Genomic DNA, 23,038 nt, shown 5'->3' with positions numbered 1-23,038 from the left:
AGTATGGCTACCAAAACTGGACTTTCAACAAAGCGCTCAAACCTTCAGATCAGTCTAAGAAAACACAGAAGTGAAAACCACTGTTGCTGCCGCATGATTTTAAGAAATTTGTGAATAAAAGACTATTGTACCTGTGATCTTGCTGCCACCATCATCTGGTGCCTCCCAGCGTAGAACCATCATCTCCTTCAGCACGGTCACCGCGACCGGTGGAGCGGGCGCCGCCGGAGGGTCGAACGGATACTTGATCGTCACGAGTTCCCGGGTCTCGAGCGGGCGGCCGATGCCGAAGCGGTTCTCGGCCGACACGCGGAAGTGGTACTTGCGACCGGTGGTCAGCTCAGAGCAAGTGATGTTGCACCTGTTAAAAAAGTGTGTACAGGTTTGTTAGGACTTTAATGATGTAAAATGTATCTTAAATGTACACTAAAATGTAAACCAAATTATATGTAATACTACTATATGAAAATATATTTCTGACCCTAACTTCTTCCCTCATGAACTCAATAAAAAGCAACCTGCAGGTTTCCTGACTATTATTAGTATTAAATGTAAACCTTTGGCTAAGTATTTACCAGTGTTCTGAGATGATTTTAGCATGTATTTTAGTACACAGCAACTTGGCTCCAGTGCTATTTTGTGTGAAACCAGTTCATCCCACCTCAAGTTGAGCTTCTCATAAACAAACTTTTAAGGTTCAAACAAACAAAACACACAAACCTCTTGCACATGGTGCTGACAGGTGTCCAGGCACGACCCTCCATGTCCATCTTCTCGATGATGTAACCCTCGACCGTCGCGCCACCGTTGTCGACGGGAGGCTTCCAGCCGATGGTGGCGAAGTCGCCGCCGACGTCCAGAATCCTGAGCGGTCCGAGCGGCTCGGCGGGCGGTCCGAGGATCACCACGGTCAGCGTGCTCGTGTCCGTGCCGTGCTCGTTCTTCAGGACCAGCTGGTAGTTGCCTGTGTCGTAGCGGTCAGACACCTGAGGATACAGGATACAAGATGGCTTTATTATTTGGTATTTGCAGTGTGTAACACTGAATTGAAACTGAATTTACAATGATCACAATAAAAAAGTTACAATCATTATGTCAGACACCTTAAGATATAAGAAAACTTTGTTACAATTGACAGGCTCACGAAAAATCGCTAATTTACAATACAATAATTATATCAAATTTCACAAAGGATTAAAAGATAATTAATGCAAACAAGTTAAAATTATATGTGAAACACTAAGTTACACACAAGAATTTGGTATTCAAAATGCTGATTAAAGTCCATGCTGGTTAAGGAGTTGGATCAAGTACAATATGATAGATTTCAGGTATCTGTTTGTATTTGCTTTGGGATAGTCCAGTTTATGACTGTTCTGCATCAATCTGCCAGAAATTTATCTGGGTTCTTACCTTGAAGGTCAGCTGTGTGGATGTCTCGGTGTTGTTGACTCCGACTCTGAACGGATTCAGCGGCCGGTCGTCCTTAGACCACGCGATGGTCGGCTTGGGGCATCCCTCGATGGGCACGTCCACGGTGATGTGGTGTCCGGCCTTCGCGACGATGCCTCCGCGCGGAATCGCGCTCATGTCGGCACGCGGCGGGATGGCCTTCTCCTTACAGAGTACGGCTGTCTCAATCTCCCGGACTTCGCTGAAGCCGACAATGTTCTGGGCGCTAACGCGGAAGCGGTAAGACCTGGAAAACAGAAGAAAAATGTCCAGACTTTGCATCATGTACAAAAAGACTAATAAACTGTACCTAATACCAGCTCAGAAAATAACAAGAAATAGCCATTCCAAAGGTATCAACCAAGGATAAGGGTGTTCGAAAACTCTTCTTCCCTAGAACTATCCCAGAGTGGAACTCGCTGTCACCAAGTACAGTAGGGGAAACCTTACTACATAGCTTTGAACAATGCTTACAGATAGTTGTGGTACCAGGTGCTACTTATATGTCCTTGGTACTGAAATGCCTTCCACTGAAATACCACTGAGCAAATCACGTCTACTGATAAAACAGGAATATGTAAAACACAGCTCCAATTTTGGGTGCACTAAGGTACACAAACATGCAGCCAGTATTTCCAGTCCTGTCAATAGATAGCTTTAAACAACGGCTAGTACACAAATACAGAATGATACATACTTGCTCTCGTGGAGGTTGAGGACCTCACACATGGTGTCCCGTACGGTGGCGTACTTCTCCCAGGTGGTCTGTCCCTCCTCCACGTACTCCACTACGTAGCTCATGATGTCGGTCCCGCCGGTTTCGGTGGGCTTGTCCCACTTCAGAACAACTGCGTTCCTGTAATGATAATGACTTTATTAGCAAAAGCAGACTTACATAGTTAGGTCTGAATACATCTGATATACATGACATGATTCAGACACCTATTTTTCTACTTTAAAATCAATCACAATATTTTATAAAACAGCTAATCAATAATGGATTTAAAACACGAATCATATTTTTAAGATACGATGAATCACATGTAATCAAGAAATTATGTTGAACCCAGCTCGAGAGTGTAGCTTTGATGTTAAACATGTACAAGGTGGAGAGTGGTGGAGAACCAGCGGGACGACTACTACTTTGGAATCTAGAGGAAAAAAGGAGGATTGGTCGTCCAATCACAACACTTAAGGTTCTCAATCAGTCTGAAACTGGTCTGCAAGGATCGGAACTTCTGTCCGCAATGACTGACATATTGTACTGGAGACAGAACTTCACAAGCTGCACCTCAGCAGAGAATGAATGAAGAGATAATTAGGGAAAGCAAACGAGTTACTGAGTTACCTGTCCACATCAACAGCCTGGAGCCGGCTCGGGGCTTCGGCCACGTCGACCGGGTCCTGCGCTGTGATTGGCTCGATGGTTTCCTTGGCCTCGCCGATGCCATAGGCGTTCTCGGCCATGACGCGGAAGTAGTACGTCACTCCCTCCATCAGCTTCATCACCTGAACAGACAGACAAGAAAAATGTTCAGACTATGTACAAAACGACTAGTAAATCAGTGGATGTGCCAACTACTATCTAACATATAGTCAGTCAGCCTAAGGAAGATTAGACATTAAACTGCGCATAACAACGTTGGATGGTACAGTTCCCTTACAGTTAAACTAGTATCTAGTACCAGCTCAGAAAACAACTTATACCAGCTATACGGCTACAGAAGCTGGTGTGTTACACCAAAGGGCAGCTCTATTGGCTATACAGATGCAGACTTTCTACATGTATACTTGTAGAGAAATCTGATGAACAAATAAACAAATGTCTCTTAGCTTGGCTTCCCTGGCAAAGATTTTTGGCAAAGAAACAAATACTAAATAAATACAAACCTTGTAAGACATCTTGTTGCAGCGCGCGTCGAGCGTTGTCCAGGTCCTGCGGTGAGACTCGCGCTTCTCGACGACGTAACTCCTCGGGGCGCTGCCACCGTCCAACAGTGGTGGCTCCCAAAGCAGGGTACAGCTTGTCTTAGTCACATCCTTCACCATGAGAGTTTGCGCAGGCCCGGGCACATCGAGAACTCTAACCACGACGGAGGCGCACTTCACACCCGAGTCGTTCTTGAGCGTGAGGTTGTAGCGTCCGGCGTCGCTCCAGTTACTCTCCTGGATGATGAGCGCGGTGGCGACTTCGCTGGTCTCGACGGTGGCGCGGTTGGGCAGCTCCCCGTCCTCCTTCTCCCAGATCACCTCTGGGGTGGGTTTGCCGGAGATGGGGATGTACAGCCGGATTGGCACTCCTGTAGAGATAGAATGATGTTAATAAACTTGTAAGCTTCACTATAGCAAACTCTACCTTAAGTTTCCTGGGTTAAATTTAAAGGTAATCTCAGATTATTTTGACAAGGATGATGTGATTTATTTGTTCACAACAATGTTAAAACATGTGTTACAAGCATGCAGAAAGTTGAAAATGAAAATGTCATATTACACCTAAAGTGTACATTTGCTACACTGTGTTGTAGATACTTTTTCCAAGATGTATGGGCTTTCTACAAAGCTCAAATGAAACCACAAAATGCAGTTGCCATACTTTGTACTCTGCACAACTGTTGTGCAATAAATTTCATCATTGTAGCAAGGTCCTATTTATCAATAAAGTTACAATGTTACAAAAAAACAACACTTACCTGCGCGGAAGGTGACAGCCTTTTTCATGGTGACGTCCAGCTCCAGGTCTGGCGCCTGCTCCAGGTCTGCGGCCAGGACGGGATGTCCCAGCTCGGCAGGCTCCCCAGTACCGCCACGGTTCACCGCGCTGATGCGGAAGTAGTACTGCTTACCCTTCTTCAGTCCCGTCACGAACAGGGTCGTCTCCTTGATGATGTGTGTCTGGTGAATGAAAGAAGGAAGGAATGAATGGTTTGTTGATGAAGTTTTGACATCCAGGTAAACGATACTCAAGGAAATTCAAACTCTACCGAGTACTGTTCGTTCATTAGTGACACTGAAGAAGAGTGTGTGGATGTCACTCAAAACATCCGGATATTATCTCTGTAATCTATCTAGTATATGTAGTACAGTTTCAATTTGCTATGAGGAATGAATGTTTTATTTGATCATTTTGATTGGGTATGAAAAGTACATCACAGCCATAGGCTGAATTGCATACTTTGTACACATTTAAAAACTGCTAATCTTATGGTTCCTATTTAACAATTATATATAAAACACAAGAAATGGTACCTTGTGGCACTTGATCCATTCCTCGCTGCTCATCTCGCGCTGTTCCACGATGTAACCGACGATATCGGCGCCACCGTCGAACTTGGGCTTGCTCCAGCTGAGCGTGGCGGTCGTTCTCGCAGAATCCACCAACCGGATGTTAATCGGGCCACTCGGCTTGTCCACTGGCTCCAGGGCTTGGACAGACTCCGAAGGCGGGCTGGGTTTGCCCACGCCGGCCTCGTTCACGGCAGAGACGCGGAATTCGTACTCGAGTCCCTCCATGAGTGTGGATACGCGGTACTTCCACTCGGAGACGGGCAGGTTGTTCACGCGCGACCAGCGGATGCTGGTGCGCTCCTTCTTCTCAACAAAGTATCCGGTGATCTGGAATCAAATCAAAATCAAATTTTTATTTTAAAATCTTGAAGTTTGCAGACGTGCCAAATTTGTTCACACACAACTGAATTATGTTACAGATACATAGATTAAAAGCAAATTAACATTTACAAGAAAAATTTCAATTAGAAATTACAATATTTATAGCAGTATATACAACAGTTACGATCTACTATAATACTAGGTTATTCTGTTCTATCATTTGTCTTCCCTGTATACTTTAGTTTTGTACTATTTTAAGATGCATAATAATTGTTTTTATGGGTATTTATAAAGAAATAAAGAATAAAGAAAGAAAGAAATACCTCAACGCCACCATCATCATCAGGACTTGACCAGGTGAGGAAGGCGGTGTCGGCAGCCTCCATGAAGACCTCAGGACGGGCCGGGGGTCCCGGGACGTTGAACGGGCTCTTGGCCGTGATCGGTTTGCTGAAGACGGCATCGCTGGCTCCGATGTCAGACACAGCCGTGATGCGGAAGATGTAGGTAACGCCGGTACGCAGGCGGGTCACCTGGAATGATAATGACAATGAACTTAATTGCATATTCATTCTCCACATGGGCCAAATGCACTACACTAGATAACGAAGGTACAAGGGTAGAAGGAAGAAGTGTTACATGTACATTGCTGTGCTGCATATATATCTACAGGATCTCTTCTCTCTTTTTGACACATGTATGAACAAATTTACATAGTTTTTCAAGTTTCAAGTTTCAAGTTTATTTATTTCACCAGGGCATACCTCAGATCAGTTGATCTGATTTTCAGGTATCCCTGGGCACACATTAAAAATTACATACACAAGTTCAACGCAACAATATACAACAAATATTACAAACATTTACATATTATACAAAACAATCACAGTATACAATATAGGCACATTTCATCTGCGGTCATCTACAGTCCGTTTTTAAAAGCTGACGTTGCTATCAGTTGCCGCTGGTCAGCAGCAAGACAGTTCCACAGGACTGGCCCTTGGTACTGCAGGCTGCCCTTGAAAGATTCCACATGTGCTTTGGGAGTGTCCAGCATGTGAGGGTCGAAGCTGTAGAGCTGTTTCGTAGCAGTGCGAGTACGAACTCTCAGCACTGGGGGTGACAGCCATTTGAACATATGTGTCATGTAGGCAGGTGCCTTGTGGCGAACTGCCTTGTGTACAGTTACTAATGTGTTCAGTTTCACCCTTTCAGCCAGGGGTACCATACCAGCCTCTGCAAGCAGGGTTTCAGTAGGTACACGATCTTTGAGTGATCGCCCAGTAATAATCCTGGCTGCCCGATTTAACAGTCTAGTCAATTGTTGTGATCTTACTTTGTTACAATGAAAAAGTGACAGTAACCATGTAGTATCACAATAATCCAGGTGAGTATATAACAAGGTTCGACACATGACTAGCAGGATCTCCTTAGTAACATAAGGTTTAGCCCGGCTTAAGGCATTAAGGCCAGCAAGGAGCTTCTTAACAATTCTTTCTGTATGTGCTGACCAGTTTAGAGAGGAGTCCATGGTGACACCTAGGTAAGTATACACATTTACCTGCTCAAATGAGTTAGACCCATCAGTTACAGTGACAGTGTTTCCTGCGTGACGCAGTTTCTGAGGTGATCCAAATACCATGGATTTAGTTTTGTCAGGGTGAAGTGATAATCTATTTACAATAAACCAGTTAGCTACCAGTTTCATATCCTCTGACACAGTTTCCTCACATTCCTTTGACAGCCTAGCCGAGTAATAAAGCACAGTGTCGTCGGCGTTTTTCATGTATACATTGTAGTGCTTGAATAAATAAATGAACGAACCTGTGTTCAACTGGCAGGCTTACATACATGTACATTGTATTGTATCATAGTTTGAATTTTGTTGATTTTTTAAAAATTTGCCTACACATTTTCATGTTCTAGAAAAGCATGTGGTAGTCAGGATTAGAGCATTAATACAAAATTTAATACATATAATGTATCTATTAATTCTAATACATGTATAATACATATAGAATAAATACACTGTGTCGTACCTTGCAGGTGTTCTTACGGACGCTGGTTGAGAAAGTCATCCAGTTGTCCTGTCCGGCTTCCGTACGCTCAACGGTGTACGCTCTGATCGGGGTTCCTCCATCATCCTCAGGCTCCGGCCAGCGAAGCGTGATGGAGTCCACGGACGTGGTCACCAGCTCGACTGGACCCGGGCGGGACGGCGGTCCGATGATCGTCACGTTCATCGTAACCGTGGATACGCCGGTGTCGTTCTTGGCGGTGACCACGTAGGCGCCGCTGTCAGAACGCTCGGCCTTCCTGATTGACGTAACACTTGTTTTCTTCGTAGTTTCCCTGTTCACGCGGTCGCTGCGAACCATCGGACGCCCGTTCTTGGTCCAGGAGACCTCCGGAGCAGGCATGCCGGTGATCAGTGTGCTCAGAGCAACGTTAGACTCAGCAGGGAAGCTCATCGTCTCCTTCATGTTGTAGTCAAGCTTAATCGAAGCTGGCACAAGCTCGTCCTTGCAGAGGACAGGGATGGTTGGGCCGGCAGGCGGGCTGACGACTGCGGCAGAGTTACGCGCGGAGACGCGGAACTCATACTTCTCGTTGTTAACCAGCCCCTTGATGGTGTACTCGGTAGCGGTGACGTTCTCGGTGTTACACACCACCCACTTCTCCTGCTTCAGGTTGCGTCGTTCGATGATGTACGAGACAATCTTACGTCCACCAGTCAGGCCTGGCTTCTTCCACTGCAGACCAACGCTCGCGCGGGTCACGAACGACACGGCAAGCTCTGTCGGTGGCGAAACCGGATCTACGATACGGACGGGCACGCTGGGCGCGCTGGGAGCGCTCTCGCCGGCCGAGTTGATCGCGACGACGCGGAACTCGTACTCGGTGCCCTCCCTCAGGTTGGTGACGCGGTGGTCGCGTTTCTTCAGGATGCTCTTGCTGATCCTCACCCATCTGCTTGTGCCGACCTCCTTCTTGTCCAGCAGGTAGCCGATGATGTCAGACCCTCCGTCCTCGACTGGAGGCTTCCAGGCGACGGTTACAGAGTCCTTGGCAATTTCTGCAGTTGTCGGAGCCTTGGGTGGCTCTGGGGCATCTGTATAGGAGAAAAAACAACAGCATTACAATTTGCCATGGAAATATTGTCTAAATTGTATTATAGTTAATATATGTTCAATCAATCTATCTCTCAAACAACAATTCTAATATTTATATATCTTACTGAGGAATAATTCCTGTCCAAAAGATGCTGATTAGCTAATGAATGATTTCCACTCTAATCATAAGAAAGTTAGCTGCTTACTGAACAGATACTTGGCAAAAAGGTGTCACAAAATTTTGTACGTGTTATCTTTTAAATTTTGCAGATAAAAGAGTACATATTAAGTTCTAAAGCCAATGATTGGGTTCAAACTAAAAGTAAGACAGTGTCTGGGTTCAAACCAAGGTTAAGACGTAACCTGAGTGTAAACTTAAATTAAGTTTATATAAGAAAGTGAGTTGCTTACCGAATGGATACTTGGCGATGATGGCGGTTGATCTCAGCGCTTCGCCCACGCCGTAGCGGTTCTCGGCGCTGACCCTCAGGATGTACTGACCTCCGGGGGTCAACTTCGGAACTTTCACGGACGTACGCTTGACATCGGAGCTGACGTAGGTCCACGTCACGCCCGCGTTGTCCGACTTCTCAACCACGTAGTTGGTCACGTCGCTGCCGCCGTTGTCACGAGGCGGTTTCCATAGCAACTCCAGCGACTCGGGCGTAACGTCCTCGAAGCTGATTGGTCCTTCTGGCTTGCCTGGCTTGCCCAGCACCTGGAATTAATTGTTTATAACAAATCGTTATGATCAGTAATTAAAAGCATATCACAACTACAGGCTGAACTTTCATACTATTTTTAAAGATAACAAAAAACTATTGACTGGCAATTATATTACTCAGCTATGAGACCAAAGTTTACCTCACTGTAACGCTTATTAATGATCACCCGTTGAATAACTTTGAAATATTCTGTTTATTTGTAATTTGATGTAATTAAGTTTTTAATCAATATTTGTGTAAACTCCTGTTTGTTGCATTGATAATGATTGCAACCAGACATCACAATATTCAGCCTGATTCAATCTAGGCTGCCAGCAGTTTCTGGAGTCTATTTATTTTCTCAATAAAACAGTCTATATAAGACTGAATTATGTCCAAAGCTACCTTGAGAGTGATCTCGAAGGACTGTGCTCCCAGGTCATTCTCCACAGTCAGAGTAAACTTCAGGGCATCCTTCTTCTCCACCTTCTTAATGGTGAGAGACGCAAAGTCGGCCGTGTTCTTCACGAAGTAGCGCTCGATCGGCGTCAGGACCTGGTAGCCACGCATCCAGGTAACCTGAGGAAGGAAGGAAGGAAGATTTACTAATGTGTCTTGCACTTCTTGCCCCCAGCCCACATATAAAACACAACAGGAAAATACAAAATATAATATAAGAGTCAGAACAGATGGACATCAAAACTGAAGATGGGCACCAAAACTGAACAACAATATAATTCTTTCTTGGAAAACCATGCCCAAAAACTAATTGCATGAAAAGAAATAAAGCAATAGACTTCATACAACTACATGTACTGTCTCATCTAAATACACAACTTCATCTTTGGCAGGCCAGTCTTGGAAGACTATTTCGTTTAGACTATTTTAGTCTCTGAAGACTATTTTATTTAGTTTGCTATTAGATTACAATTCAGGTGTACAGAGTGAAGAATCCTTGAACTAAGCTGTCAAATCTAAGAAAGATGCAAATCCTCACCTTAGGTTTGGGTGCAGCGTGGAAGGGGATGGTCACGTTAAAGTCGTTTCCTTGTCTCACCACCACAGTATCCTTGATATCAGTCAGATCCAGTACTGGTGGAGCTGTGGAAGAAAATATACAAGAAGAAAAGGATCAACTTTTGCCCCAAGCAACTCTTTTACCAAGCAGGGAAAAGAATGCGTAAGAAACCAGGGGCCGAAGTTGTGTGAGGGTTAAACTCACCGAGCTGTTCCTTGCAGACGACGAAGGGTGTCTCGGCGGGTTCGCCCAGACCGCCGTCGTTGGAGGCGGAGACGCGGAACTTGTACTCGGAGCCCTTGTCCAGCAGGGTGACGGTGTAGCGCAGAAGGTTGATGGACTTCACGCGCTGCCACTCTTCACTACCCTTCTCCTGGAAAATACAACCAAGTTTAGGGTTAAAACATGATTGTTTTCTGGCTGATTTGCTAGAAAATAAACTAGTTTTTTTCAAATATAAAACACTGCATTTTATAGCTATTGTTCTAGGAAAATGAGTAACTGTTTGTATTTTCATTTTGTAGCTAACTTATGAGTTCGTAAAAGTGTTGTATATTTCAGGGTTAAAACATTGTCTAGATAATTTACAAAGAAAATTTTCAGGTTTGAAACACTTCATTTTCTAGCTAATTTACTAGGGAAATAAATATAAGCATGTATTTTCATGTTTGACACACTGTACTTCTCAGATAATCTACCTGGAAAACAAGCTTTCATCTTCAGGGTGAAATCACTGCATTTTCTAGCTAATTTACTAGTATGGAAATCAGAGTGTATTTTCAGGTTCAACACAGCACTTCTCAGATAATCTACTGGGAAAACAAGCTTGCAACTACATTTTCTAGCTGAATAACTGACCTGAAGTTCAACGAGGTAGCTGGTGATCCTGCTGCCTCCATCAAACATGGGTCTGTCCCAGGACAGGGAGACTGTTGTGTCGGTGATCTCAACTACATCTAGCTTCTTAGGCGCTGAGCACGTTTCTGTCGAGAGGAAATAAAAAGGAATCAGAGTCAAAACTACTTCTAAAGGAAGCAACATACAGTCATTAAGAGACCTGAACATGTATGCTCTTGTACTGTTGTATGCATTCTCATCTCAATGCAAAACAGCCTATCCACAGTGTCTTCATACATGGTAACTTTTAACAGCATTTTATGTCTACATCAGCCTGGTACAGTACTATATATTTTGTCATAATCTAGTGCATATGGCAGTTGGGTAACTAGATGTGTTTGTACAACGTAGTACTGTAAGTTACTTTAATTTTGTATGTTGTTTTTTGATGACATTTTTGTAAGGTGCATGCGCCTGAATCAAACAATAAAGACTTGTACAGAAATGTACAGGAGGTGATCAGAAGCTGATTTCTCACCAACTGGATCGGCTGCTGTGATTGGCTGGGTGGTCTCGGCAGGCTCACCAATGCCGATGTCGTTAACTCCCATCACGCGGAAGTAGTAGATGTTTCCTTCTACAAGCTTGTAGATCCTGGGGAACCAAGCAAAAGAAGCATTGAAGTGACCTGCAGACATGCCTTAACTAATTAAAAAGTCCCTTAGAAATCATTCAGATTATTCTCAATCTACATCAAACCCAACCCAAACTCCAACAATACTTCTAACTGTGAAAAGTCTGATTCTGAAACTCTTATATGTACTTTACATGTACATGTATATTGGACAGGCTTAAATTCATCTTTCGATTTCTTTTTATTTCTGTCTGCTCAGTTATCCAATGTTTCTCTTCATTTTGTGAAGTTGTACAGAAAAGAAGTGATGCAACTCTTGCTTTATCTTTTTTTTATTAATTTGGCAATGTAACATTACATAGACTTTCAGGCAGCTATACTGATTTCAACAATTGTAAGACAAAACAACACATGTCCTTACTTGTAACAAATTGAATGCTAATACATGTAAGATGCATCCTTACTTGTAAGAAGACTTGATGATGTTGGTTGCCACGGTGCTCCAGGTACGTCTGCTCTCCTCCCGTTTCTCCACGATGTACCTGGTGATGGACGAATGAAAGGTTTATTCATCAATACACATAACAGCCAATGTGCACTTAAAAACTTACTTAAACACATTAAACAGAGTTAAAAGGAAGATGAGATTCTTCAAAACTGCAGGCCAGTCTGGTGCAAACAAATCTCAACGTTGGATACATACATGTATATATCTCCCAGAGTCACTGACGAAAGGTAGTGGATGCTACCTGAAACATCTGTCCGTTCCCAAAATTATATCCAGTTGCTTGAGTAAGAGTTTTTGGCAAATCTCAATGTTCTATAACTATGCATAGGTTTTGCTGGTACTGCTTGTTTCCTTACCTGGTGATGGACTTTCCTCCGTCCTTCTCGGGGAAGTCCCAGGAGAAGAACGCCGTGCTGCTCGTCACGTCCTTCACGCGAAGGCTGCGAGGCTTCCCGGGTGTGTCTGAAGAACAGAGAATAACATCTTTAAGACTCCTGTCCAGACTAGTACTTAAGAGTTAAGACAACCTAGTACACAGTACAATCTTTCACTCGCAGGCTGCGAGGCTTACCGGGGGTGTCTGGGGAGGAACGGGTAAACTCTTTGAGATTCTTTTCAAGATTTGGCAGTACAGGAAATGTTTAACAGCAGTGTTAACTACTGTTATGTGAGCTATCAATTCTTGCACTGTAATGAGGTGGTGGCTTAGAGAGATGTAGAGTGTCCTTCAATATAATAGTAATCATGTACTGAATAACAACCTACATAGTATGCTAGTGTATGAGGAGCAATTAAGAAATGTCTCTAAGACGCATTCAAGCTCCTTCAAGAGACTAAAACATTTTGGTAGAAGATAAAAGGTACTATAAAAACTACTGACAGTGTTTTATCAAAGTTGTGACTATCGCAGAGGATAGGAGAGTCTCCAACCTACATAAGACAGGGTTGTCTGGGGAGCAACTAATAGGATGTGACATGTAAGTTCCTAAATAGCTGTTATATACATGTAGAACTGTTAATCTGTAATTTGCAGGAAGATTAGCTAGTACATATACAGTAAGTTACTTTGTAGGAAAGCTAATGTGATAATATCCAACACCCACCGAGTACTTTGACGTTGATGGCGACCTCCTTCTTGCCGCTGGAGTTCTCCACGGTGAGGTGGAACTTGCCCGCGTCGCGCCTGTCCGTGTTGTGGAGGGTCAGGCTGGTCGCAACCTCGCTGGTCTCAATCTGGGCTCGGTTCTCCAGGTCACTGGGGGAGGATAGGCAGTTCACTCAGTCATTGATTCAGAAGTAAAAAAAGTCTACAAAATAAAATTATTTCCTTGCTCCTTGTTCTAAGTACCTCAGTCTGTATTCTTTCCTCACAGCTTGTACTGAACGGTTCAAAGCTTACGTTTTATTGATAAATTATGTTTAACTCAGGCACTAACAGGCCCCTATTTACATTTAATCTAATGTTTCAGTTGACTTCAACTGATTTTGTTTGCTTGAAAAGCCTTCGGTTATACCTTAGAGTCTGTCTCTGTTTTTGGCATACCCAATGCAAGCTATATTCCACTGCACACATACTCAGGCTATGTCATTTCATGATGAGCAAAGAATACAGTGGGGAAAGGCTTTTAAATCTGCACAAGTCAATGACATGTAGAATCCTGATATAGACTGATACCAGTTAGTAATCTCATCTGCCATACATTGTACCAGTTACAATCGTTGTGCAATAAACTCTGACTTGACTTGACACCATACCACAGCCGAATGAAAGGAAGTTTCTAAGAGCTGTGTACTCACCTGTCCTCCTTCTCCCAGGTGCATGCAGGTGTGGGTTTGCCTGAGATGGGGATGTAGAAGCGCAGCGGTACTCCCGCCCGGATGGTGATGGTCTTCTTATACGTCACGTCAATCTCCATCTCTGGGGGTTCTGTAAGTGCAACAGTGGCACAATGCATTACTTTTACATTCACTACACTTTTTATCCATCCAAAATTCATAGCCTCTTCAATGAGGCAACAGACAATGATGGCTCTGACACAAACTTTAAGACATACATTGACTAATACAAAGATTTGGCTTGTCCATTGCAGTTCATAATTCTAGTACCAATGATTGTTAATTCAGGACTAGCAACAGTTACAGATTTAGATTTATTTCATTCAACTGGCATGCTACAGATGTGACAATAATGCAACATGAAATCTGTTGAAACGTACAGTAAAATAATTGTCTTGTTATGTATCTTACATTGTCTCTTCTGTCTTGGCTGTCCACAGTGTAAAAGAATTACAGACATTAAGTTACTGTTATCAGTTTATTGTTACTAATACGGACCTTCCAGTTGCTTGACGACAGTTGTGTCCTCGGCCTCGCGAGCTTCGCTGGCGCCCATCTCGTTCACGGCGCTGACTCGGAAGTAGTACGCGGCTCCCTCGGTCAGGCGCTCCACGGTGTGCTGGTTGTGCCGGATAGTAGCCGGCGTGTGGGCGCGCTCCCAGGTCTCCGTACCAACCTATGAGCAATCAATCATTCAATTAATCATCTATATTAGCACATAGTGGTCAAATATTATTGAGGTCTAAAATTCCTTACTAACATGTACATTGTTTAGCATACATACTTCAAACATAGCAGCAAAGAAGGGAAATTTAGACTATTTTGATATTCGGTCAAGTATAATATCCTAAGATCTTGGCATACTATAGCTGTACTTATAACATCAAAAATTTGTGCAGATAACAATGGTATAGACTTTATATAGATTACTGTATACATTGTTGTGATGTTGTTCATTATACAAGTTACAGTGACTGTTTCAACTAGGTGGTGAAATATTGTGTGTGCCTGAGAACAGTCCTTACCTTGCGCATCTCTAGCAGGTATCCTTCCAGCCTCACGCCTCCATCAGATTGGGGCAGCGGCCACTTCAGTGTCACAGTACTAGTGGTAGTGTCAATCACATCCAGCCACTCTGGGGCCAGAGGAGGGCCTGGGGGGAAAATGATCATTTAGTACAGTCATGTAAGACATTGGCCCTAATTTTGTATTAAATCCTTGCAATTCTCGATGTGAAAGAATAGGAAAATATATGTCTTGTTTGGTCATGTTTCGTTTAGTGTTGATGTGGATATTACAAATTCTCCCCACAATTTCCTGAGCAGTTTGTCAATTCTATGACCTGTAGATGTTCTGAAGAAGCCTGATTGTTACTTTCTGTTTGTTTCATAAACCTGTCAATATTTGGCATTTCACCAAGCTGGTTTATAAAGTATTTTACATCTTTCTGCATGGACTTGAGCCTGAGATAAACAAAGAAAACTAAATATGTCTGAGGCTTTAGATGACCAGAATCTACTTACCGACAGGGTCCCTGACGATGACTGGCGCACAGGCGGCGCTGGTTGTGTAACTTTCTGTTTGTTCCATAAACCTGTCAATGTTTGGCACTGAGACTTTAGATGACCAGAATCTACATCTACTTACCGACAGGGTCCCTGACGATGACAGGCGCGCAGGCGGCGCTGGGTCTGCTCTCGCCGGCAACGTTCTCAGCCAGCACGCGGAACTCGTACTCGTGTCCCTCGTCCAGCCCGCCGATCTCGTACTCCAGTTCTCGTAGCAAGCGGCGGTTCGCGCGCGTCCAGTTGGTGTGCGTGACGTCCTTCCTGTCGACATGGTAACCGAGGACCTCTGACCCTCCGTCCTCGGCGGGCGGCGCCCAGGAGAGGGTGACGTAGTCCTTGGTGACGCTGATTGGTTTGGGTGCTTCTGGTGCCATTGGTGGATCTGAGATAGGGAAAGTTTGTCAGTTTAAGTCACGACAATGATTGTGCTGACTATTGCATCACCAATATTAACCACACTTAAAACAAAATTCTCAATAATTGGTTTGAATTCAGTAACAAACCTTTGTTTAAGTCATCCTGTATTCTTTGGTGTCATTTACTATAAAGAAGGCTTCAAATTTGCTGATTTCATCTTTCGTTGATTTTATACATTTACATTATTGCTCTTGAATCTCAAAAATGTTTCCTGTTGAGCTTTTTGTAAAAAATACATATTTTACTACTTGCTACGTATTGTACTGTAAACAAGAACTTCAGGAGGATTAACATACAATTTTGTATCACCACTGGAGATCCTAAACAAACGAAACAAAGAAAAACCCACCAAATGGCCACTTGGCGATGATGACGTCTGAGACGAGAGGCAGTCCCACTCCGTTGACGTTCTGCGCGAAGACGCGGAACTGGTATGCAGAGCCAGCCACCAGCTTCGTAATCTTGATCCTCGTCTGTCTCACGGCTGAGCTGACCTTCACCCAGTTCTGTGCCTTCACCTGAGGAAGTCGAGGGTAATTATTAGTTTCTTCATCTCAAGAACACCTGGAAATGCTCCTGAAACCTTAACAACACCTGGAAATGTTCCTTAGCCCTTAAGAAAACTTAAAAAGGATATCTAATGACTGTGAGGTTTCTCGACCCTTAAGAACAACTAGTTCTGTGCCTTTGTGGATGAGAGGGCAGAAACTTTAAGTTTAACATTCACACTGCCAAGAGTGCACAAATGCACCAAGTCTGTATAACTTACAGCATTAAGCATTCTATAGACCCCTTTAATATTATGTACTGACAGCAGGAACACCTCAATCTATGCCTCCTAAGTTACCATTTAAATGTAACTACAACAGTAAATGTATAGTTTTAAAATTTCAGAGAGAATGCAGAAAGATATGAGAGTACGTACATCGCAGCGTTCCACGATGTAGTTGGTGATGGCAGTTCCTCCATCGTCTGCCGGCACGTCCCAGCTGATCACAGCATACTCCGGACAGATGTCCACTACCTGGATCGGGCCCTGGGGCGCGTCTGGCTTGTCTGGAAATACCAACAAATATCTTCAGTCTACAACACTTTTGGGCATTTAGAAATAAAATGTCAATACATTGTAGTAGCCTGATATGACACCTACAGTACTACAAATGTATAATATTATGCATGAGGATGTTTAGGATAAACAACAGGCAAAGGAATTGTATATAGACTTGACTGTACAATGCATTTTAACTACATGTACAAGCTTTTGCCTGTATTTTCCTGCACAGACATTACAAACAAACATTGCTCATTACTTGACAAAGAATGGAGTTAAACAGTTGAAAATATTGTGTAAGTCCAATAATGTGTTGGAAATTACAGGTCAAACCTGAATTAATTCTCAGAATTACCAGATATCTTTGAATATGTTGAAGAATCAAGAATGCAGTAAATGTTTTGAGAACTGACCTTCCACAGCCAGAGTGCACTGCACCCTGTCTTCTCCGCTGTCGTTGCTTGCGCGTACCGCGTACAATCCCGCCTCCTTGCGGCTGGCGTTCTTGATCAGCACGGCAGTGTACTTCTCGGTGTGCTCAAAGCGAAGACGATCCGTCTTGGCAAGCCTCTTACCGTCCTGATTGAACGAACGAATGAATGAGTGAATGAACGAAATTGGTTTATTAAGGTTAAAGTCCTTTTCATATTAAATATTTAACAATTCCATTGCAGGTTAATTTCTAAAGTTTCATTTTAGTTTAAGTTCCATTTTACAAATGAATAAAAATGGGGTCACATGACGCAAGGACAGAATGCTCGATGCAGGACCAAGAGGTCCCGGGTTCGAGTCCTGACATGCCACTGATCATATGCCTTAGGATAGGCACTTAACATGACTTTCCTCACCTAACTCAAGTGTAAATGAGTACTATCCTGCCCTGTATTTCTTTCTACGTGTGGGACACAACACCAGCAACAGCTGCCTGTGTCTCACGTGTATTGTATTGTTACAATAATTTCAATCAATCAAATCAAATGAAATCAAGTACCTTGGACCACACGATCTCCGGAGCCGGTTTCCCGGCAACCATCACGGCAAGTTTGAAACTCTCGCCGATCGCGATGGTGTTCTTCTCCTTAAGTTTGAAGTCCAGAGTGAGTTTGGGCGGTCGGAGATCATCCTTACAGAGGATGGGGACGGTGGGCTGAGAGAACTCGCTGGTGATTCCGGCGGCGTTCTTGGCCTGAACGCGGAACTCGTACTTCTCGCCCTTGATGAGGCCCTTGCACTTGAGGGTCTTCTCCTTAATCACACCTGTGTGTACCTGGAGAAATTGGGGGGAAAAAACAGATATCATTAATGTTAGTGTGTGTAACCTACAATAGTTTGCAGGAAGTCTCCATACAGCGCAAGACCAACCCAGTAACCGAACTTTGTGGAGACAGTGTAGTCTTATGCCATAATTATTAGAAATGCATGACATTGTGTTACCCTTTGTAATATTTTGAGTACAGAGCTGGTAACATGAAGATAACTGGCTCTTAGTCTAGTGATAAAGAATAAAAGCCAAGAGATTCTGAGGCAAGCAGTTGATGCGTTGGAGAATTGAACAAGACAGCCTACACTACATGTTACTAATCTCCTATAATGTACAGAATTTATCTACAGAATGCAATGTATGGAATTCTGTTGAAGAAGTGGAAAGAAAGTTGAACAGTTTTACATACCTGCACCCACTTCTGGGGCGGTCCCTCCTTCTTCACCTGTTTGCGCTCCACCACGTACCCGACGATGCGCGCACCCCCGTCCTGGAGTGGGCACTTCCAGCTGAGGGTGACCGACGCACGGGTCACGTCGATAACACGAAGGTCATCCGGAACTCCCACGGGATCCACCGCACGGTAGAATCTAGCAAATCAAATGATAATTTGGTCAGTGCCTTTTTTGTCCCGTCACAAATATGCAAATGATATGCAAATAGTAGTTAAAATGTTTGTATTTTACAATGTATGTAAGAGGACTCCAGGTAGAGTAGTGGTTGTATTGTCACTGATTGCAGGTGCCTTAAACAAACAAACAAACAAACAAACGTACCCGCTGGTCTCGCTAGGTTTGCTTGATCCTGCAGCGTTCAGAGCGAAGGCGTGGTGCTCGTATTCCAGGTTCTCAATCAGGCCTGTAGACCTGACCTCGCGTTTGTGGATGACTCCCTTGGTCACCTTTGAAAGAAATGAAAATTATGTAGCTTTTGACATTTGAAGTCAGAGTTTTAACTGTATTTAATTTACTGTAACAGTGTCTTTAAGTTTGGAGATTGTACACTCAGTTGGATGCAGAACTTAGAAAGTGTTTTGGTACATATCAAGAAGGGTCTACAATTCAGCCAAAAGATTGAATGACTTTTAAAGTTGTGTTTGAAATGAATGAACAAACCAGTTTACAACTATATTTATGTATAATTGTGTAGTGCTATTATCACAACTGCTACTACTACTACAGCTATTACAGCTACTAAAACCATGTACTACATGTAGTGCTACAACTACTACTACAGTATGATTACTACTGCAAAAGTACCTTGATCCATCTGTTGCTGTTACGCTCGCGGCGCTCCAGCATGTAGCCGGTGATCTCGGATCCACCGTCATCCTCGGGTGCAAACCACGAGACGGTCATGCTGTCCTTCGTCCTGTCCTTCACTTGTAAGTCAGTAGGTGGCGCTGGCGGGTCGAACGGCAGCTTGGCGTCCACGGCGCCGGACATGTACAGCGGGCCGAGCCCGAACTTGTTCTCGGCGGCGATGCGGAAGATGTAGGTCTTCCCCTCCACGAGCTTGGTGACGCGGCAGTACGGCCGCTTCGCGCTCATGTTCACAAAGCTCCAGGTCATGCCGCGGTTGTCAGACTTCTCAATGCTGAAGAATGAATGAATGAATAAAAGACCTTTATTGTATTATCTTAAAAGTTCATCTGTGTTGGTAGAAGTCATTATTACAGTAATATTACAGTTTAAACTTGCCGCATAATGACCTTTATTGTATGTTTATGCTCTTACAAGGTAAGTACAGGTCATGAATAAACAGGAAAAACATACAGCAAGATCTTACTTAAACTTGATACATGCTAATGTGATCTACTATTTACAGGTTCAACTTCTTCTCACTTCTTGAGGCAGTTGTAGGTGTACAAACATATGGAGCTAATGATACATGGTTTGTCAAGTTTCACACACAATTGCCACACCAATTTAATTTCTTGGTTAACGGATTCGCCCGCTTTATTTTCCTGATTTGCAAATAAAAATAAAAGTTCAGAATCAACTGCAAAATGCTCATATTTTGCCCTGAACAGTTGAAAACAGTCCTTTTCATCCTAGCTGTTACAGTTATTCCATCCTTCAATGCAATGGTATCATTAAAAGTTCAAAATTCATTGTTTAAATTTTGAACCAGCCTGGTGTGTTGACTTCATGGCTCCTATCATACCATTTTGGGCCATAATAGGATGCCTTATAAGGCCTAGTTTTATTTCATTTTTTTTTCGCCCGCCCGCTCCACTATTTTTCTAGAAAAATCCGTTAACCAAGAAATTAAATTAGTGTGGCCTAAGGAATGCAAATGAGTGTTTATTAAGGTTAAATCACTTGCGGCTATATTGTGTACCTGTAGCTCTGGATAGGGCTGCCTCCGTCGTCCCCGGGCGGGGTCCAGGTGAGAACACACGACTCAGGTGTGACGTCCTCAGCCTGGATGTTAGTCACCTGTCCTGGCTTGCCCAACACCTGCAATCAAGGAATGAAGAAATGAATGAATGAATGAAGACCTTTATTGTACAAAAATACCCACTGGGTTAAGTACAAAGGAATTGCTTGGCTATATATATACATGTATACATGGACTAAGGGCTAGTCTAATTATATGTAAATTCGACTTCTCACTTCTCTATGATAGTGAAAAGATAAGAGCATAGTTACAAGTTTAAGGATCAGAGGTTTGCCTAAGTTCAGTAAAAAAGTTTGTGTGTATACAAATAACAAATAACTTTATTGCGCAACAATTGTACAGTGTACAAAGTATGGCATCTACTAACTTAAGTAAGTACATGTCAACTACATTTTCATAAGGCTAATCTAATACAAAAGTGTACATGTACATGTACCTGTGCCCCAAGTAAATTGTACTGTTCCAATTTCCATAAATCAAATCACATGAACAGTTACAAAAGTTTGAATCCTGTCCAAAGGTAAACATAAATACAATGAATACTAACCTTGATGTTGATGTCAGCAGTCTGGGTGCCCAGGTTGTTGACAGCCTTGATGGTGTACTTTCCTGCATCGCGTTTCATCGTCTTACGGATGATCAGCGACGTGGACACGTGGTTGGTCTTCGTCACCTGCAGGAGTGGAAGTTGTGGAACAAAAGGAGATTGTATTTTACTGAGTTATGGAAGGATGCTGGGAACTTTGGAATAATCATACAAGTTTTGTAGCCATTCAGGCACCCTCCACAAAAAGGTCTGCACAAATTCTGTCTTATTTTCCAATAACGAAAATGTCCCAAATGAATGGGCACAGACCACATACCAACTTGCAATCATGCAAGCTGAATCTCATAATTTGTCTGACCCTGACCTCTGCCCTCATAGCCTCAATGGAAAGTGTCCAGCAGGCTGATTTGAGTATTTCATGACTAAACAAACAAACAAACAAACAAACAAACAAACAAACAAACAAACAAACAAACAAACACACCTTGCTGTCAGACTCGACCATGGTGCCGAGCCCGTGTAGCCAGGTTATAGCGGGACGGGGTGTTCCAGAGAACGGAATTCTCAGTGTCATGTCTGATCCCTCCTTCACGACCAACTCATCGCGAGGCAGGGCGGACAGGTCCAACTCTGGTGGGCCTACGGAAGAGTAAAATAGGATATCATTAGCAGAAATTCAGTAATGTAAGCTTAACTAGGAGCCCTACTAGCTAATAGTATAATATTCCAACCATGGCCATTCAAAATAACATTAAGCTTTTTTTAGCAACCTGGCAATTGTCATCTTAGCTTTAGTAAAAGAGACAGTCACTGTAATCTCTTAGTAGCTAAGTAGCTTACATGTACATGAATAGTAGTATGAAGGGTACTGTTGGAAGCAAAGGGTTGATTTTCAAATTCAGAATTTTCCCCAGCTATTCCAAATCTCGTGTTTTTACCTCAAAGCGACTAGTATTTTAAGTAATAAAATATTACATCAAAGGGGAGAACAATAAGATGTAAATCACATCTTGAAGCATAATTATGAAACAGTTACTCACTGATTTGTTCTGCTGCGACCACAGGCGGCAGTTCCCTGGGAGCGCTGACAGCGCCGACGTTCTGGGCAGACACGCGGAACTGGTACTCCTGTCCCGTGGTCAGCTCTGTCACGGTGTACCTGTACAGGCACAGGAAGGCGGTTTAGATACATCAGTTGTTGGTACAATATCAACAATGGTACGACAATGTACGGGAGGACCTCCACCACCTGAACTAAAAGAGATAAAATCAACAAACAAGACAGAGACAAGTGACGTGCAGCCATCAAGCCCCAGATGTACTGTGCAAGCACGTCTAACCCTCGGAAGACGGGGAACAACAGACGATAAACCGACAGTGAGTGAGTGTGAGTGAGTTACAGTGCAATGAATTTCACTCTTCCCAAGACATAATCTGCAATAGACTTTACAACAAGCAAATTTCATGTCTCCATTAGCCTAATGATCCTTGTTCCTTGTACTACATTGTAACTTTCATGTGAACACTGCTAATTGTAACCAAATTTATGTAATTCAAGGAAGGCCACCAATTGTCTTTCCCAGCCGATGTATTTTTGAAATCGTAAGAAACAATGGATTGGTTACAGGACTGCAGCCGACTGATGATGACGATGGTTACGGAGTATATAAAGTGTACCAAATATGCAAATAAGACATGCAAATTACCTGAGTGAGCTGAGTGCGGTGCATCTGACCCACTCCTGGTCCTCTCCAGCCAGGCGCATCTCCACGATGTAGCTGGTGATGCGGCTGCCTCCGTCAGGACCATGCAAGGTGTACCAAATATGCAAATAAGACATGCAAATTACCTGAGTGAGCTGAGTGCGGTGCATCTGACCCACTCCTGGTCCTCGCCGGCCAGGCGCATCTCCACGATGTAGCTGGTGATGCGGCTGCCTCCATCGTTCTCTGGACGCTGCCAGGCCAGGGAGACGGTTGTCTTGGTGATCTCTGTGATCTCCACCTTCCTCGGGGGGTCGGGGGAGTCTAAGATGATAGGAAAAGATGTGCGTCGAGTGGTTAGCTTCCTCGTTTAATCTTTC

The 23,038-nt window shown here is 43.4% G+C and overlaps 1 protein-coding gene across 1 annotated transcript in view; it reads right to left on the bottom strand.

Moving 5' to 3' along the window:
- The window catches only part of LOC109471813 (titin-like), a 309,005-nt gene that overhangs the window by 94,720 nt on the left and 191,247 nt on the right, over window positions 1–23,038 (bottom strand). The window contains 35 exon segments of the mRNA XM_019771168.1: window positions 132–361; window positions 721–986; window positions 1,414–1,699; window positions 2,150–2,308; window positions 2,801–2,961; window positions 3,343–3,752; window positions 4,143–4,344; window positions 4,699–5,064; window positions 5,382–5,591; window positions 7,098–8,170; window positions 8,583–8,889; window positions 9,281–9,454; window positions 9,873–9,976; window positions 10,098–10,266; window positions 10,752–10,876; window positions 11,269–11,384; window positions 11,829–11,906; window positions 12,229–12,334; window positions 12,976–13,127; window positions 13,670–13,799; window positions 14,207–14,384; window positions 14,734–14,861; window positions 15,356–15,658; window positions 16,043–16,211; window positions 16,619–16,749; window positions 17,158–17,323; window positions 17,736–18,011; window positions 18,415–18,595; window positions 18,782–18,906; window positions 19,265–19,601; window positions 20,349–20,467; window positions 20,956–21,081; window positions 21,440–21,594; window positions 21,996–22,114; window positions 22,805–22,982. Of these exon segments, the coding sequence (XP_019626727.1) occupies window positions 132–361; window positions 721–986; window positions 1,414–1,699; window positions 2,150–2,308; window positions 2,801–2,961; window positions 3,343–3,752; window positions 4,143–4,344; window positions 4,699–5,064; window positions 5,382–5,591; window positions 7,098–8,170; window positions 8,583–8,889; window positions 9,281–9,454; window positions 9,873–9,976; window positions 10,098–10,266; window positions 10,752–10,876; window positions 11,269–11,384; window positions 11,829–11,906; window positions 12,229–12,334; window positions 12,976–13,127; window positions 13,670–13,799; window positions 14,207–14,384; window positions 14,734–14,861; window positions 15,356–15,658; window positions 16,043–16,211; window positions 16,619–16,749; window positions 17,158–17,323; window positions 17,736–18,011; window positions 18,415–18,595; window positions 18,782–18,906; window positions 19,265–19,601; window positions 20,349–20,467; window positions 20,956–21,081; window positions 21,440–21,594; window positions 21,996–22,114; window positions 22,805–22,982 (7,515 nt within the window).

This window comes from Branchiostoma belcheri, unplaced genomic scaffold (assembly GCF_001625305.1).
Source record: "Branchiostoma belcheri isolate BF01 breed outbred unplaced genomic scaffold, Haploidv18h27 scaffold26, whole genome shotgun sequence".
NCBI lineage: Eukaryota > Metazoa > Chordata > Leptocardii > Amphioxiformes > Branchiostomatidae > Branchiostoma > Branchiostoma belcheri.
This window is presented reverse-complemented; position numbering and strand designations above follow the sequence as displayed.